Source organism: Carassius carassius, chromosome 33, assembly GCF_963082965.1.
Source record: "Carassius carassius chromosome 33, fCarCar2.1, whole genome shotgun sequence".
NCBI classification, from domain to species: Eukaryota; Metazoa; Chordata; class Actinopteri; order Cypriniformes; family Cyprinidae; genus Carassius; species Carassius carassius.
Genome location: NC_081787.1, coordinates 27,247,045 through 27,264,452, shown reverse-complemented (window position 1 = coordinate 27,264,452; position 17,408 = coordinate 27,247,045). Strand labels below are relative to the sequence as shown.

Below are 17,408 nucleotides of genomic sequence, written 5' to 3'. Positions count from 1 at the left end.
AAACCACAGATGGTCATTGCTGAAAGAACTAGCTGTTCACAGAGTTCTGTATCAAAATATATTTATAGAAAGTTGACTGAAAGGAAAAAGTGTGGTAGGAAAAGTTGCAACAGGGATGACCACAGACTTGGGAAGATTGTCAGGAAAAGCAGATTCAAGAACTTGGGAGAGCTTCACAAGGAGTGGACTGAAGCCGGAGTCAACGCATCAAGAGTCATCACGCTCAGACATCTTCAAGAAAAGGGCTACAGCTGTCACATTCCAAGCCACTTCTGAACCAGAAAAAAAACATCAGAAGCATTTCACCTGGGATAAGGAGGAAAAGAACTGGACTGTTGCTCAGTGGTTCACAGCCCGCTCTTCAGATGAAAGTAAATTTTGCATTTAATTTGGAAATCAAGGTCTGGAGGAAGACTGGAGAGGCACAGAATCCAAAGTCCAGTGTGAAGTTTCTGAAGTCAGTGATGATTTGAGTGCCGTGACGTCTGCCTGTGTTGGTTCATTATGTTTTATCAAGTCCAAAGTCAATGCAGCCATCAATCAGGAGATTTTGTAGCACTTTATGCTTCCATGTGCTGACAAGCTTAATGGAGATGCATATTTAATTTTGCAGCAGGAATTTGGCACCTATGTCAGGGATCTAGGAGGGAGGACCCAGTTGCAGTGTGAGGTAATAAGGTTTTGACAAAACAGACTGATACAAGTGGGTAGTGAAGTGAACAAAAGATACCACAACAGTAAACAGGAACAGCTAGGGGAGGCCACTGGGAAAGCTTCAGGAAACAACTGGCAGAATACTTGGCAACAGAAGGGGCAGCAAAACCAGGCTGATGAAGAAGACCACACAAGGCACCATAGAGCAGAGCTCAGACACTTGTTGACCACTGACTCTGAAACAGACCAAGTGACAGGTAGGTAGAACCAGGGCAGGACACACAGGGACAGGTCAGGAACTCAAACACACGAGACTAGACAGGACAAAGCTCCACAAAAACACACACACAAAAAAAAAAAACCCGAGACCAGGAAAGGGATATAAGCCAATGAACTAATAAAAGGTTAAGTAACACAATAAGCAGTGTCTGCAGTGCCACAGACAGTAATTTTTAAAAGGAGTCCCAACCAAGTATTGATTGCATAAATTAAACCTACTTTGGAGATCTTGAACATTTCTGTTTTGTAAATCTTTTTTTGATTGATCTTTGAGAAAATATTCTAATTTTTTGAGATACTGAAGCTGTAAGTCGTAACCATCAGAACTCAAACAAAAAACTCTTTAAATATTTCAGTTTGTGTGCAATGAATCTAAAACAGGGAGGGGTAGGCAAGTTCGGTCCTAGAGAGCCGCAGTCCTGCAGAGTTCAGCTCCAACCCTGAAAAAATCCTTTACCTACCTGTAGCCTTATTAATCCTGAAGACGTTGATGAGCTTGTTCAGGTGTGTTTGATTAGGGTTGAAGCTGAACTCTGCAGGACTGCGGCTCTCTAGGACCGAACTTGCCTACCCCTGATCTAGAATATAAAAAAGTTTGCTTTTTAAATTAAATTACAAAACAATAAAGACCTTTTCCATGATATTCATTTTTTTTTTTTTACATGATCCTGTACTTTATTCATGGGAAATTGTACATATTTTTCCCATAAATATGCTTATAACCAATTGCTTTAATATATAATTGGACTTGTAATCACTTATCTATCATTAAACTATGCTAATTAGTATATTACATGGCCAAAACATGTATCAGGCACCAATATTTCTGGTCTAGGAGAAATACAAAGGAGTAATGGTCATTTTAAGGACCTGGTGGCTGCCATTTTGAAAACGGGGCCTTTCTTGGGAGTCAAACTTTGGTAAACTTTTATTATGTTTTTAAGTACATTTGATACTACTGTAAACCACTGAGAAACGTTTTGTTAGAATTTTTCTGGGGTCAAGACATATTTGCAGCTGACTAATAGTGGAATGGATCAGTAGGTTTGTGGTCCTCCTCTCTGAGGAATATTAAATGATTTATTCACATTACTTTAAGTGTTAATTACAACGTCATCACAACGTGCAGACAGGAAACCGTATTGTCTATCCTGTGATCTAGAGAGGTTATTCTTCCTATTCTCTTAGGGGTTTTTATTTATTATTTTTTAGGCAGGATGCTAATGCGAACCAACTTTGGTCGAGGGATGAGCGGAGAGAGCAACAAACGATTTGCGAATCGATTCTAATGAGTCATCTTCTTCTTCTACAGGTTTTATTGGCGGTTTTAATGAGTCATCAAAAAGACTCAGTTCATAAGATTGATTTGTTCGCGAATCAGACGTCACACGTGATGTCAGCACGTTCGCGGCAGCGCTATAAATGCTGGCGCGCCAGTGTGCGCGCTCTCTCATTTCTACGATGTTGCAGCGGAAGTGCGTTAGATCTTACAAATATGAGAAAGTCCGGCGGTTACAAGAAGGTAATATTTGCTAAAACAACAAATGGATGCGTACATCTTGTAGAATAAGTGTTTTAATCTGGTCCAAATCCATCTGAAGATGTCGAAATATTAGATGTTAAGTGGTGCACTCGGGTTTTGGCACGTGGCTGTGTCCTTGGCGGTTTGGTTTGATTTTGCTGCAGAGATAAAACTAACGTTAATTTAAAACCGACAAGTTACCTGTTTTTATATAGTCTATACTCTAATCCCGTGGTCCATGTCATGAACGTGTTTGTTGATGTTTGTAACGTTAGTTAAATTGCCCGTATGTAACGTTTCATCACACAAACCTCCGTGCTGTTGAAGTACAGTGTTTATATATGCTGCTCTTGTTTTAGGAGGCTGAATGTGGTCTGAAGTCACTCCAGATGAGGACTCTCCAGCTGCTCTGATGTAAGTGTGCAGTTTCTCTCTGTCTCTGGAGTCCAGCGGTAGTCAGCTGCCCAGGTCTGTACGTGCCTGATCTAGTGTTACTCTGCTGGAAGAGAAAGGTGCTGTCTGCGTGCTCCTGCAGGTTTGGCTGTTTTAGTGACTCCTGCGGTGCAGCACCGGTCGAGCCGTGCCTCCTGAGAGTGGTCTGTTCTCACACAATGAGGCAGGCCTAGTCTGGGGGCGAACACTCGATCAGATGTGTTTCTTGTATTTGCAGGCTTGAGTTTCTGACTAGGATTGTTATTGCAGGTCACACAAGACCTCAAAATGCCTCGATCCCAACGGACCGTAATGTTACTAATGCAAGGTAAGGTTAGTTTTGACCTTTTAAACCTTTCTATCCCCAACCCCAATAATGTTTTCCCTAGCACCACACATGTGATCTCTAAAGAGAAGTATTTTAACTTTCCAATTCATAAATTCATCAATTTCATGATTAGGCAATCGTCCACCTAAACCCACTCAACACACAGCTTCACTTTAAAAAATTTTTTTTTTTTAATATATATATTGGCCACATTACTTTGACTTGATTTGTTAATTTAATTAATGATTTTTATTACAGGGTGAGGTAACTGAGTGAGCGTTTGAAAGGTCCATGGAGATAATCCTGTCGTGTGTAAGCTTTAATAACTTCAGTGTTGTGACCCAAGTTGATACCATCATAGCAGAAGCGTTTCTCTGTGATGTCTTTTAATCTTGGAATAGCATATGCAGGGTTGGCACTGATTTTTGTTGAGACAGTCTGCAAAAATCTGACAAAGAAGCCTGCTACACTATTTACTGTTATCTTTATTTACACTACTTACAGTTGAATGTAGTAATTTGTTTGACACCTCTTTCTGTTGTAGGAAAGATGTGTGAAGATCTTCAGAAATCAAGTTTTCTGTTCCTGACCTTCAAATGTCAAGTGATCAGCGCTCCCTGTTAACATTTACATAAAAAAAAAAAAGGTTCTAGCATTGAGCGTGAGGCCGCTGTACTAAGACGATGAATGTCTGAGATTGTATGTTTGACTTGTCCCATTCGGTTTGGTTTTTTTTTTTTTTTTTTTTTTCTCAAAACACTGGACAAAACTATATGAATACAATTTTTATTTGTCTGAATACTTGAAACAAAGTTTTAAAACGTTCCCTGAGGTCTCAGCCCAGGTTTTTAAGTAAACCCACTTAAAAGTCCTCCTGTATCATCTTGCCTGCCAGGCCTCAGGTTTGAGTAAGAATGAAGTGAACACTGGGACGATGTCTCCCTCTACTGGATTTACAGTGCAATATGTGAGAGTGGCTGTGCGTGTGTTCATATTTGATCGGTGTTCGTCACTGTTTTGTGAAGTATGGTTTTCACTTAATGATTGTCTCTGAACAAGGAGTCGTTAACCTTTAGCTGATTGTATTTACACAACATGCCTGGTGTTTGATCAGCTGTACTGTAATCTGTTAACTCTGTAAACTCAAAATAAAGCAGTCTGAAATTAATCCGTTTTTTTATATATATTATAATTCCGCCTGGAGAAGCCTCTCCTTCTTTTGCATCCATTAAAAAAGGCTGCTTGTTTCCCTCCCGGTGTATTGCCACTATATGTCTTTGCATTGACTAATAAATGCCCTCTATGAGACATCACACAACTAAGTTAAGGCTGCTTCATGCCTGCTCAGAATTCTGTGTAATGCTGTATTAAAGCCAGAATAATTTTAAGTTTCAGAGTATCAAAGCATATGGTTGTTTTTGTGTAGATGCAATTATGCCACCTCTGAGCAACATTAAAGAGTAAAGACATCTAAATGCCACTGCAAAGCTGATTGTATGACACCTGGGCAGTGTAAACTTGGCATACCTTAAAACCGCCTTGAATCGGAGGAAGTGGTGTGGTCACATGCATCTGAGTCTCTTGGGGAAATCTTATGAAACTGACTCAGAGAGGAAAAAATGGGGCTTAAAAATGAGTTTTTATTGAATATCTTAGAAGCAGATGTGGATGTATTAATATCTAACACGTATCCACACAAAATATATACAATTATTACCAAAATCTTTCTTAAGAAGCTGTGTTTTACTCCAGTGGTTCAAGATCAAGTTTCCACTGAGTCAGTGGCCTAGGGACATTTTTTAAATTGTATCTATATAATGAGCTTTATAAAGGGAAGTGAGAGTACTTTTAAGCTTTGTTCCAGCTAACATTGTAATTTCCTTTAGAAATGTGTTTCTGCATCCTCTTGAACACTTTAGGTGGCTCCCATCTTGGCTAATACTTTGTAGTCAGGGATAATTAGTGACCAGATGAATAATGCTCTACCTTTATCGTAGTATGTTATAGCCTGTATGTTCTGTCCCTTTTTGTTTGTTTTTAATTGTTAAATTAATCAATAAATAAAAACATACAAATAAAAGCCAATGGTAATCTTTAAAAAACAGTGATGTTTTCCTCGCTTTGGTAAATACAGAAAGAGTTATAAATATTGCTGAAATTCATTGAGAAGTGCATTAAATTTTGGTTTATTATTGGAGAATATATATATACTGACTACAGGCTTTTTATTTTTCTTTCAGTTAAATACTGATCTTTCTATTCATCAACGAATCCTGAAAAACATGTACTGGACTGTTTTAAATGTTGATAATAATAAATGTTTTTTGAGCAGCAAATCAGCATATTATAATGATTTCTGAAGGATCACGTGACACTGAAAACAGCATTGCAATCAGGAATCAATTAAATTTTAAAATATATTCAAATAGAAAGCAGTTATTCTAAATAGTAAAAATATTTCACAATATTACTGCTTTTTCTGTATTTTGGATAAAAATAAATGCAGTTTTGGTGAGCAGAAGAGACTTTTAAAAAACATAAAAAATCGTACTGTTCCTATACTTTTGACCGCTAGTGTATGTATATCTTATCGCTAGTTCAGATTTTTTTCACTGTACTTTAAGATTACTGAATAAGGAGTTATGCATCGTCTAAAAAAACACAACTTTGAAATTATTAGATTGAAATATATTAAACAAAACAAACGGGGCTCAGCTCGATAAGGCGCCCAGAGGAAAAACAGCTTTCTTAGTTTATTTAGCAAATTACACAGAATTTCTTACATTCAAATAAGACACGATGAAACGATTATACAAAGTGTAAATGAATCAGTAAGAAGACGGGTCTGAAGTCACGTGACAGCTGCAGTAACGTGACCGTGTGGAGAAACGGGAAGTTGGTGATTCTCAGAGCAGCTGTTTTAACTTTACTCTCTCCAGAAGAGACGCCGCGCGCTCTGATAGAGGACATTCACATCCAGTGACCAAAGTCAATCTTTGTCGGTGTTTTGTGGTCCGGTAAGTTTGCAGATCATAGCTGATGTTTGCACTGCTGTTTTCTCTGCTGGGTGTATTGTTGGATACAGTGTGACGTTAACATTACACCGCCAGTTTGACTCTTTCAGCATTATCGAAACTTTAATCTGAACATTATCAATCAACACCCTGTGCTTATTGCTGTTCGTAATGTTTTATAGTGTCAGGGAAACGAAAATGAAACTTTGTGTCATGCATTATGGAAATAAACAGCCAAAAGGATATCAGATAAAATGATATAATATACACGGAAGAATTGTAATAAGTTTAATAGTAATACGTTTCCTAATTTAAACAGTGTGTCCTGTAATGCAGCTGATCTCCTGTAAAAAAAGAGGAACTGGAGCCCAGATTTGGAAGTCCCTGTATTTCAGCATTCCCTGATTCAGTCTCCATGGGCTTGATTTGTTCAGAAGCGTTTGGCTGCTATCGATCCAGTGTCCAGAGACTTTGACTGATTTTGATATCTGTTTTAGATCTTGTGTAATTGTGTGTCCGTCTGCTAGTGATCATCTGTTCAAAACCTGTCATGGTGCATGTGATCAAAATGAGATCACGTGGTTTAGATGTCACCTCACAAGTCACACATGAAACACCAGGGGGTTTTGATATCGGACTATATGGACTAATACATGAACAGTGCATTGCTAAATGTGGTCAACATCCAGTCAACATCAATTATAGATGCAAATTGTCCAAGGAATGGTGTATATTTTACATGCTGTAACCCTTTCTTTAAGGTTTTTTTTCTCTCCAAAATTTCACAATGACCTTCTAGCCTTTTAAGTTTACTTCAGTGTTTCTGTAACATCATGGGTGCATGTATCATAATTATTATAATTGGTTTTGAATTTAGATTGGATCAATACATATGCATCTGCATGATAATTATACAAAAACAGGTTTTGTTTAAAATGTATATTATTAAATAAATTCAAATATTTTGATGATGTAGTTGGACATGTAACCCTGTGATTTTTACAGTCAGTTTCTGCTTTGCAGTAGGTGGCTTAATGAAGCATGAAGAGGAACACACGCTCATGCTCATGTGCTTTCTGACTCAAAGCAGAAGAGGAAGTGCCATGTGTGTTCACAAGAATCGTCCGAGCGTGTCCACACTTCCAGGCTCAGGAGAAGCCATGCTTGCGGTCTGATTGTGTGATCCGTGTGTGTTTCAGGTCATGGGCTCTCTGTTCCGCAGTGAAGAGGTCTGTCTGGTACAGCTCTTCCTCCAGACGGGATCGGCCTACAACTGTGTCAGTGAACTGGGAGAGCTGGGAATCGTGGAGTTCAGAGACGTGAGAGAATTTCTGCTCTCTTTTATTGGTGTTCTTGAGGAACCCTGTGCGTCGTTTTATGTGTTTTTATAAGTGTCTTTGCCTCACATTGGCCTTGTCACAAAGAGGATACTGACACATCTTTGTTTGAAATCTCCATCTCAGCTGAATCCAAATGTGAACGCGTTCCAGAGGAAGTATGTGAACGAAGTGAGGAGATGTGAGGAGCTGGAGAAAACCTTCGGTGAGTATGTCACTCCTCAGCTCCCATGATCCTCCGCTCCTTCTGTTGCATGGCTGCTGCAGGTAGCATGACGCGGTTTCATTCCTGGTGCTATTGTGCTGTTATCAGTACACGTTATTCCCAAGAAAACAACGCCTGTCTGGAAAACATTAATCTGATGCATCGTGCTTTGGAGCAGTTTGTTATCAGCTGATGTCATTTAGTCCATGCATCTGTTAAAACAAATATCTCTGTAGTTTGTGGCTCTCTCTTTTCTAAAATGTGTGTCCGTAAGTAATGCAGTAATTTATTGCGGATTAATGTAAATGCAAAAAAACATTACACCAATAATAGCAATAGTGATAGATTTGGAGAAAAGCCTTCCCATGTCAAGATTAGTGCTGGTACTTAAAATAAAATAAATATTCTGTGATCAGATAGATGCAGCCTTGGTGAGAATAAGAGACTTTATTATAGGCATTATTCAGCCAAAAATTAAAATTTGCTCTTAATGTACTAACCCTCAGGCCATTCATGTAGGTTTTTTCCACAGTAAAGCATGTCAAGTAACACAAAACGAATTCCCTCCTGATGGCTCCTCTAGACAATATTCTGAGGTCATATGAAGAGAAAAAATGAGTCTGTGCAAGAATCTGAACATTATTTACATGATTGACTGAAATCCAGAGCATTAGGCAGCGGGGAAATCTGGTTCTTTTCAATGAACTGGTTCATGAATGCGAACTCAAGCAGTGACATAATGTATTCACAATTCCTGTATATAGTTAAAGCACCCAATCATGATGTTTTGCATGTCTTAAATATATAAAGTCTTCATCAGCACACCTTGTGACATGGACCGTGCTGTTTTATGAAACCTGAAGGTTATTAAACAGTCCCTTTCTTGGTTCCAGGGCTGTTGGAGCAGGAGATCATTCGCAGTCTCTCTCAGAAACTGCAGCCGCCCATCCCGACCCCTCCGGCCCCTCAGCCCAGGGAACTCCTCACCATCGAGGAGGAGAGCGAGCGCTTGGCCCGAGAGCTCAGGGAGGTTTGTAACTCCGTGTGCTGGTTCCTCCCCAACCTGTTTTATGTCTGTTTGTGGTTAAAAACTAAATGAAATCAAAACTGGCCCTATTTGCTTTCTTAAAGAGACAGTACACCCAAAATGAAAATCTTGTAACATTGTTGTTCCAAACCTATATGAAGTTCTTATTAAGAATATGGGTGACCAAACAGTTACTGGTCTCTACTGATATATATATATATTTAAAAAAAATACAGTGGGAGTCAATGGGGTCTACATTTACATTTAGTCATTTATCAGATGCTTTTATCCGAAGCGACTTCGAAATGAGGACAACAGAAGCAATCGAAACCAACAAAAGAGCAATTGTTGATTACCAGCATTCTTCATTTCTGTTTGATGGAGAATAGAAACTCATACGGACTTTAACTGTAAATGTTTCTCCAGTGCTTTCCTGTACTAATGTCTCGTCATATTTATCCACAGTCATTATTCCCCTGTTAATGCATCCACTTTAGTGTTGTTTATCAAAGTCGTATTGCAGAAATCGTGTTTAATGGCTGTTTGCAGGTGTCCAGGAACAGAGACAGTCTGCGGTCTCAGTATACACAGCTGTGTCAGTACAGAGGGGTTTTAAAGCAGACACATTCTCTCACGGCCTCACAGGTAGGATCTGCACTTATACTGTCACACTAGATCCTCTTCCTGCATCAGTCTGGTTCATGTGTGCATGTGTTAATGCGTCGTAGGCCCCGCTGGTGTCGTTTGAGCCGGTGGCTGAGAACCGACAGGACGTCCGGCTGAGCTTTGTGGCCGGCGTGGTTCATCCGTGGAAAGTTCCCGCCTTCGAGAGGCTGCTATGGCGTGCATGTCGTGGTTACATCATTGTGGACTTTCATGAGATGGAAGAAAAACTCGAACATCCTGATTCTGTGAGGCCTAAATCATTAAGAAGCATTATTAAGCTCTTGCATAACCAAGTGATGATTACATGTTAAGTTGGGTTGAATGTGCAATATACAAGATTTTAGTGTTTTATTAGATTGTAGGAGCATATACAGTTTTATTTTATACTTGGTGAGAATTTTTTTTTTTTTTTTTTCTTTTTCTTTCTCTCAGGGTGAGGAGGTGCAGTGGACTGTGTTTTTAATCTCGTTCTGGGGAGATCAGATCGGTCAGAAAGTGAAGAAGATCTGTGACTGGTAGGTGATCTGGTTCTGGGGGTTTTGGAGGAAGGTCAAGGGTCGGGGTTCCCACAGTCCTGAAAAACCTGGGCATCTAAACCGTGTGATTATTTTCAGACTGAAGATCTAGTCATGGAAATTAATAAATTCTTAAAAATGTCATGGGAAGGTCATAGCATATTCTTCAGTTTATATGTGAACCTGGACTTCAATCAAAATTGAGAAGCTGAATAAATTCTTTCCTTCCATGTGTGGTTTGTCAGGAGGACAATATTTGGCCGAAATACAACTATTTGAAAATCTGGAATCTGAGGGTGCAAAAAAAAAAAAAATTCGCTTTTAAAGTTGTACAAATGATGTCCTTCGTAATGCATATTACTAATCGAAAATTACGTTTCGATATTAACAGTAGGAAATATACTATATTCTTTACTCAATATCCTAATGATTTTTGGCATAAAAGAAATTTTTTTTAATTTTGACCCAAACAATGTATATTTGGATGTTGCTAAAAAGGGACTTAAGACTGCTTTTGTGCTCCAGGATCACATATATTTTTTTCTAGTTATGCTTTTAATGCTGAAGTATTCCTCTGGCTATGCATTGTTTTAGATCTTCTCTCACAAAGTGATCTCTATAAAATTCTCTATAAACACTCTATATAAATAATATAAATAAAATAATATAAATAAAACACTCTATAAAAGTGCTAACATATATAAAAATGTCCTAGACTAGTTCACAGACAGCACATCCGACCAAAAGCAAGGTGCAAAATATATCGAAACCATTCAAAAAAACACAATGGTTAATTTTGAATACAAAATGTTCTGTGTAGAAGTAATTAAATATGCGCTGGACTGTTGTATCATGCTAAAATCAATGCGTTCTTCTATTTTCTGCTATGTTTTTCGTGCACGCAGCTTCCACACACAAACATTCCCCTACCCTGAGAACCAGGCGGAGAGAGAGGAGACTCTGAACGGACTCCGAGGAAGAATCGAGGACATCAAATCAGTGCGTTTAATCAGTCACAGTCAACATGCCTTTCATTTTTTCCACTTTGCAATCATTTGAAGCTCCTAATGCATAGATGATAGGGAGATGATAACTGGTGAGAGACCGTTAGAGCTGACATAGTGTTGCTGTGTTCTGGCTCTGAGCGCCCTCACCGTGTGTCTGTGCTCCTCCGTGGCTGTAGGTCATGGGCGAGACGGAGCAGTACATGCAGCAGCTGCTGGTGCGAGCGCTGGCCCGTCTGCCCGAGTGGATTGTGCAGGTTCAGAAGTGTAAGGCCGTGCAGACAGTGCTGAATCTCTGTAGCCCTTCGGTCACTGATAAGTGCCTGATCGCTGAAGCCTGGTGCCCCGTGAGCCAGCTGCCCGCCCTGCAGAGCGCCCTGAGAGAGGGAGGGGTGAGCGTCCACTGTCAGGAAGAGCTCATAGTAACACGAATCAATATGACTGGAATGCTAGTATACTGTACAGTATATTCTGCATCTTGATATCACACTGGAATGCAAGGTCAGCTTGAGCACAGTGTGTCACAAAACCTGTCTTTATCTCTCTCTCAGAGGAAGAGCGGCAGTAGTGTGGACTCGTTCTACAACCGCTTGCCGGCCACCACGTCTCCCCCCACAGTCTTCCCCACAAACTCCTTCACTGCAGGATTCCAGAACATAGTGGATGCCTATGGAGTGGCGAGCTACAGGGAGATGAACCCAGGTGACACACACACACACACACACACCACTGGCTGCCAAATCACGCTTAACTTCATTCTCATGCATCTCTTACCGTCTGGTTCCACGCGTCTGTAGCGGTCTACACCATCATCACCTTTCCCTTCCTGTTTGCTGTCATGTTCGGGGACGTTGGACACGGTCTTCTGATGACACTGGTGGCTCTCTGGATGGTTCTGGAGGAGAAGGATCCAGAATTGAGGAAAAATACCAATGAAGTAAAAATGAGACCCACGCACACACTTTGGTTTTGTTGAACACTCTAGTACAGGGTTCTTCAAGTCTTACACTGGAGGGCCAATGCACTGCAGAGTTTAGCTCCAACCCTGATCACACTCACCTACCTGTGAATCTCTGATCCCGAAGACACTGATTAGCTTGCTCAGGTGTGTTTGATTAGGATCAGAGCTAAACTCTGCAGGAAAGTGGATCTCATGGGCCAGATTTAAGGATCCCTGCTCTAGTACCTGCTGTTTTTGATGCTGGAATTGTACAGTACCTTTATACAATAAAAAAATCAATATTCGATAACACAGTGAAAAATCATTAAAGTCATAAAATTTAATCTAAATTAATGCAATATGTGAACCTGTGGCACTAAAGCAGTCTAAAGTCTCTGGGGTATATTTGTAGCAATAGCCAAAAATACATTGTAAGGGTCAAAATGACTGACTATTCTTTTTTGCCAAAAATCATTAGGATATTAAGTAAAAATTATGTTCTATGAAGAGATAGATTTGCTACTGTAAATATATCAAAACCTAATTTTTGATTAGTAATATGCATTGCTAAGAACTTCATTTGGACATCTAAGGCCGAAATTGATCGAAAACATAGTCACATGGTCACATATAAACTTAAGAAGTTGAGTTTTTCCATGACATTTTGAAGAACTTGTTATACATCTCAATGAAAATGGATGTCCTGATTTCTCTGGGTCTCTTGTGTGTCAGATCTGGCAGATGATGTTTGGAGGCCGATATCTCATTTTGTTGATGGGGCTGTTTTCTATCTATACTGGAGCCATCTACAACGAGTGTTTCAGCAGGGGCCTCAGCACCTTCTCCTCAGGATGGCACGTCCGGCCCAATGCAGAATACTACAACTGGACGTACGACACACACACACACACACACATTCATCATAAGGCCAAAGATATTGCAAATGAAGTTCTGAAAGCCTCTCTCTGTGTCTGTGTGTAGTGAGGAGACTTTCAGAAATAATCGGTATCTGGTGCTGGACCCCAATATTACAGGCGTTTTCACTGGTCCTTATCCCTTTGGCATCGATCCTGTAAGTCCTGTGGAAATGACTCTGCATACCCTTTTCTGCTGTTATTTGTTTTGATGGTTCGACCCAAGAGCGATCCATTTCCTTCATTGTGGTGGTGTAAAAAAATACCTAATGATAACTTGTTCTTTATCTCTCTCAGATTTGGGGTCTGGCCAATAATCATCTGACGTTCCTCAACAGCTATAAGATGAAGATGTCTGTCATTATTGGAGTCATCCATATGACCTTTGGTGTGTGTTTATCTGTATTCAACTACATGTGAGTATGTTTTTCTTTGCTGTTTTTTTTTTTCATGTTTCCTGCAAGTTTTCCATTGATCATGAACTGCATTTTTATTTGATAATGTTTCCTGAGGTATACTTGGATCAAACACTGTCACAATTTAGAAATAAAAGATCATTTAATTGATTTTACTCCGGTTTAAGCCACTAAAACACTGTGGGTGGCTTAAAATTTCTTTGGCATTACTGTTCAATATCTGAACTGAACAAACAAATAATGGTCTAATGAGACAATCACGTAATTTAAAATTAAATATGAGGATCCATGTTAGTTTTATTCCAGTTAACCTGTTGTCATTATTTTCTGCTTGTCATAAATCAAGAGGCATTGATGAAGTAGTACCCCTTCTATCTGTATGACCTCTCAAATCTCAAGAGATCAAGCTGAAATTTGATTTCTTAATTCATGGCCCCTTTAAAAGTAAATATTTATGTGCAGATCAATAAAACCGAGACTTCCGGTCCTTGATTCTGATTGGCTGAGCCACGTTTGAAGCTGTTGTAAAATACTCTACAAACACACACCTCTGTTTACTTCTGTGTGTTACTCGGCAACCACTTTGTTGGAACCACAACTGTTTCTGAGGAACTACATTGTTTGGTGGAAGAATACTGTTTTTATATAGATCATTATATTTTATTTGTTCCGTTTTATTCTGTGAAACCGTACTACGTATTTGTAATAACCGTTTTATAATAGCAATAAGCCCCGCGAAGCCGTGGTTTACAGTGAATTTATAACAGCTAAGAGGGTTTTATGTTTTACTCTTCTTCATGTCGTGCCTAACAATTCACTTTAGTTGTTATAAATTCACTGTAAACCACTGCTTCTTGGGGCTTATTGCTTTATTCCGGTTTTCTACCAAAAAAAAAAATGCATGCAAAGGTTCTTAGCATTTGAACCATGGATCATGAGACTCCACTATGTGTCCACTCACTGCCTCTTTTTGTCCTGCTGCATAGACACTTCAAAGAGATCAGCAGTGTGTTTCTGGTGCTGATCCCGGAGCTGTGCTTCATGCTATGTCTGTTTGGATACCTGATCTTCATGGTCATCTATAAGTGGGTGGTGTACGGCCCCATGAACTCTGACTCGGCTCCCAGCATCCTCATCCACTTCATAGACATGTTCCTGTTCACCGAGAATAAGGACAACAAGCCTCTCTATACGGGCCAGGTGTGTACTAATGATGTCATCTATGGTGATATAGTGATAATAGGCTGCTTTGTTCATGATTTATCTCAGTATGGTTTATTAAACAGAAGTGAGACCTGGATGTGACCGTATCTTTGCATCTTGCACCAGTTCTCCCCCAGCATTATTAATCAGACCTGACCATCTGTTTGTGTGTGTAGATGATCGTGCAGAAGGTGTTGGTGATTGTGGCTGTGTTGTCTGTTCCTGTGCTGCTCCTGGGGAAGCCAATGCATGAATACATCACACACAGGAGGAAGAGAACTCAGCCTTCAGTGAGCGATCCTTCTGAGTTTCTGTACTGAAGTGTTCGTGAATGGACCCAAGTACATTTCTTTTGATTTGTGTGTCTTCTGTAGGGAGACAGACGTCCACTGCTAGCAGAAAACGGCTCTATAAATGCTCACCAGGACGATGCACGAGGAGGAGAAGAGGAGGTAAGAGGGAAAAATCTAAAATGTACCATTGAAAGTCATGCAACTTAATTAATATAAAAGTGACTTGCTTGGTATTGAAGGTAGATTTAATCAGTTCTTTCCTTGGGAATCAAATCCATGTTCTTGCCAATGCTTGCATCTATTCCTCTGAAGTCATACAATAGCTTTCTGTCACAAACATACAAAGTCGTATAGGTTTGGGAGCACATGAGGATAATTCCTCGGGTTTGCCAATTTTTGATATCTTGATATCTCACTTTTTGTTTTCTGTCCATCTGCCATTGTTTGTAAGGAGTTCGATACAGCGAACGTGTTCATGCACCAGGCCATTCACACCATCGAGTATTGTCTGGGATGCATCTCTAACACGGCCTCGTACCTGCGTCTCTGGGCTCTCAGCCTGGCTCACGCACGTAAGTGCTCTCACGCGTGTTTGCCAGCATTACTGAGGAGGAGCGTCTTATCATGTTGCGTGTGTGTTTTTCAGAGTTATCTGAGGTGCTGTGGTCCATGGTGATGAGTATCTCCTTCAGGGAGCTCAGTTATGTGGGCTCTGTTATCTTGGTGGTGATATTTGCAGCCTTTGCTGTGCTAACTGTGTCTATCCTGCTTATCATGGAAGGCCTGTCAGCTTTCCTGCACGCACTTCGACTTCACTGGTGAGAAACGTGCTCTAGTGCACACACACACACACGTTTGTTTTTGTGAAAAGTGTGTTCATTTTTATTTTTTTTGAATTTTGTTCTTGGAATAAGACATTTTATATTACACACATACTCATAAAAAAACACTGACCTAAACTTTAGATTTATGTATTTTAAATAGCATTTTTGTTTTTTTTCCATTCATTTGGATTCAATTTTTCTTGATATTTTATATGGGTAAGAAACCGGTACGATTTTTGGAATGGTACTGATAAAAACAAGTTTATGCTAACTAGGAGAAACTGAAATAAATGCATTATGAAAATATAATTGTTTAAATTAAATCAAATTGATGCAGATAGTTTAGAAACTGCCACGATTTTTTTGGAGTGCAGACATCTTAGCTGTTTCATTTACGTTTGACTGACAAAAATGCATCATATTAGGAATATTAGTTCACATTAAAACAGTGCAATCCAGATTCATAGAAATGTAAGGTTGTCAAAATGAACTGCATTCATGGTGGAAAAGTTTCTCTAACCTTTAGACAAAATAAGAAAGAGACAAGAAGATTAAATTTTGATTATCTTGTAAATCAGTGTAATCTTTATAACCGTATACCAGACTACTTACAAAAACACATAAATACCAGTCATCAATCGATATCTTAAAAAATAAATGTATGTACCACGAACTGAGGGTATACATCTTTACAATTATACTTATAAAGGCCTTATTTAAATCCTCCTATAAATTAGATGACAGAAGGCACCTATTAGATTATATACAACATTGTTTAAGCACCGCATTGATGATAATTTAGAGGCCTTAGAAATGTGCTTATCAAACATAATACAGTAGGGTTTATGTTCGTCAATTAGAGATTCAGGCTCTTTTTGTGTCTATTTGCACATTTAACTTTATTGTTATTGATTTTTGAATTCATTATCCTCTCTCTCTCTCAGGGTGGAGTTTCAGAATAAATTCTACAGTGGAACAGGCTACAAGCTCACTCCATTTATCTTCTCATCAGAAGTTGGATCTTTCTCTCTGAAGTGACCTTTGAACCTTCTCAAGAAAAGAATGATGTTGTTTTGCTTGGTGCACATTTTAAACTGGCACTGTAGCATCTATCGTTTTCTTTTATATTTTAGCTTTACAGCCACTGTGTGAAAAGCTGGACCTGAAAAATCAAACATGACAAATGTTTTAACACTCTATTATGGATCCTTATCTTTGACACTATGCAACATTATCTTTGAAGCCATATGTGATTACATAGCAACATTTTAGTTGATTGAGCATGATTTATTATTATTTTTAATTGAAGTCTTGAGCCCACAGAAAATAGGTTATTTTAACTAACGCTCTGTAATCAGGTGTTTCTATGAGCAGCCATCATGATGACAACCAATTATGGTTTAATGCTGCAAGTACAGACAGTTTGTACACTTATTAAATAATCAAGCAATGAACTGCCAGAATAAGTACACTTAATTAATAAAGTACAATTAGAATGTTTACTCACAATGACTTCCCAATCAGTTTTCAGCTTGTTAATCAATCGCTTTGATTTACAGCATCGTTCAAAGGGAATAATCTGTTTTTCTACTATTAAACTGAAACTTTGTTTTAATTCTGAAGCTGAAAGTCAAGCGTCACAGTGGACCCCGCTGATCAATAAAGACTAAAGTCTGTCAATACCGAACCATGTTTATCTGTCTTGGGTGTATTATTGACTGCAGGTCACAAAAATATCACATTTTACACATAAGAATGAGCAATTGTAAACATGACTTTGATTTGTGGTCTAGTTAACTTGTCAATGATGCTGAAAACAGGTGTGAGGAGGACAT

General features: G+C 39.1%; 1 protein-coding gene, 1 long non-coding RNA gene and 1 other non-coding gene across 3 annotated transcripts; all 3 read left to right on the top strand.

The window, feature by feature from the left end:
- Nucleotides 1–2,348: 2,348 nt before the first annotated feature.
- Nucleotides 2,349–3,917, top strand: LOC132114034 (uncharacterized). The gene is made up of 4 exons (XR_009425243.1): nucleotides 2,349–2,455; nucleotides 2,815–2,869; nucleotides 3,158–3,215; nucleotides 3,760–3,917. It is a non-coding gene; the product is annotated as an uncharacterized LOC132114034 (long non-coding RNA).
- LOC132114392 (small nucleolar RNA SNORA74) lies at nucleotides 2,901–3,097 on the top strand. Its single transcript, XR_009425313.1, has one exon. It is a non-coding gene; the product is annotated as a small nucleolar RNA SNORA74 (small nucleolar RNA).
- Nucleotides 3,918–6,077: 2,160 nt separating the features above from the next.
- On the top strand, nucleotides 6,078–17,260 carry tcirg1b (T cell immune regulator 1, ATPase H+ transporting V0 subunit a3b). Its single transcript, XM_059522148.1, has 20 exons — nucleotides 6,078–6,232; nucleotides 7,429–7,548; nucleotides 7,693–7,771; nucleotides 8,665–8,801; nucleotides 9,348–9,443; nucleotides 9,527–9,709; nucleotides 9,897–9,979; nucleotides 10,885–10,978; nucleotides 11,163–11,375; nucleotides 11,535–11,685; nucleotides 11,781–11,920; nucleotides 12,656–12,813; nucleotides 12,905–12,995; nucleotides 13,135–13,253; nucleotides 14,240–14,453; nucleotides 14,633–14,746; nucleotides 14,831–14,908; nucleotides 15,201–15,321; nucleotides 15,396–15,567; nucleotides 16,518–17,260. The coding sequence occupies exons 2-20, from the start codon at nucleotides 7,432–7,434 to the stop codon at nucleotides 16,609–16,611; spliced, it is 2,454 nt and encodes an 817-aa protein (XP_059378131.1). The 5' UTR covers nucleotides 6,078–6,232; nucleotides 7,429–7,431; the 3' UTR covers nucleotides 16,612–17,260.
- Nucleotides 17,261–17,408: the final 148 nt, after the last annotated feature.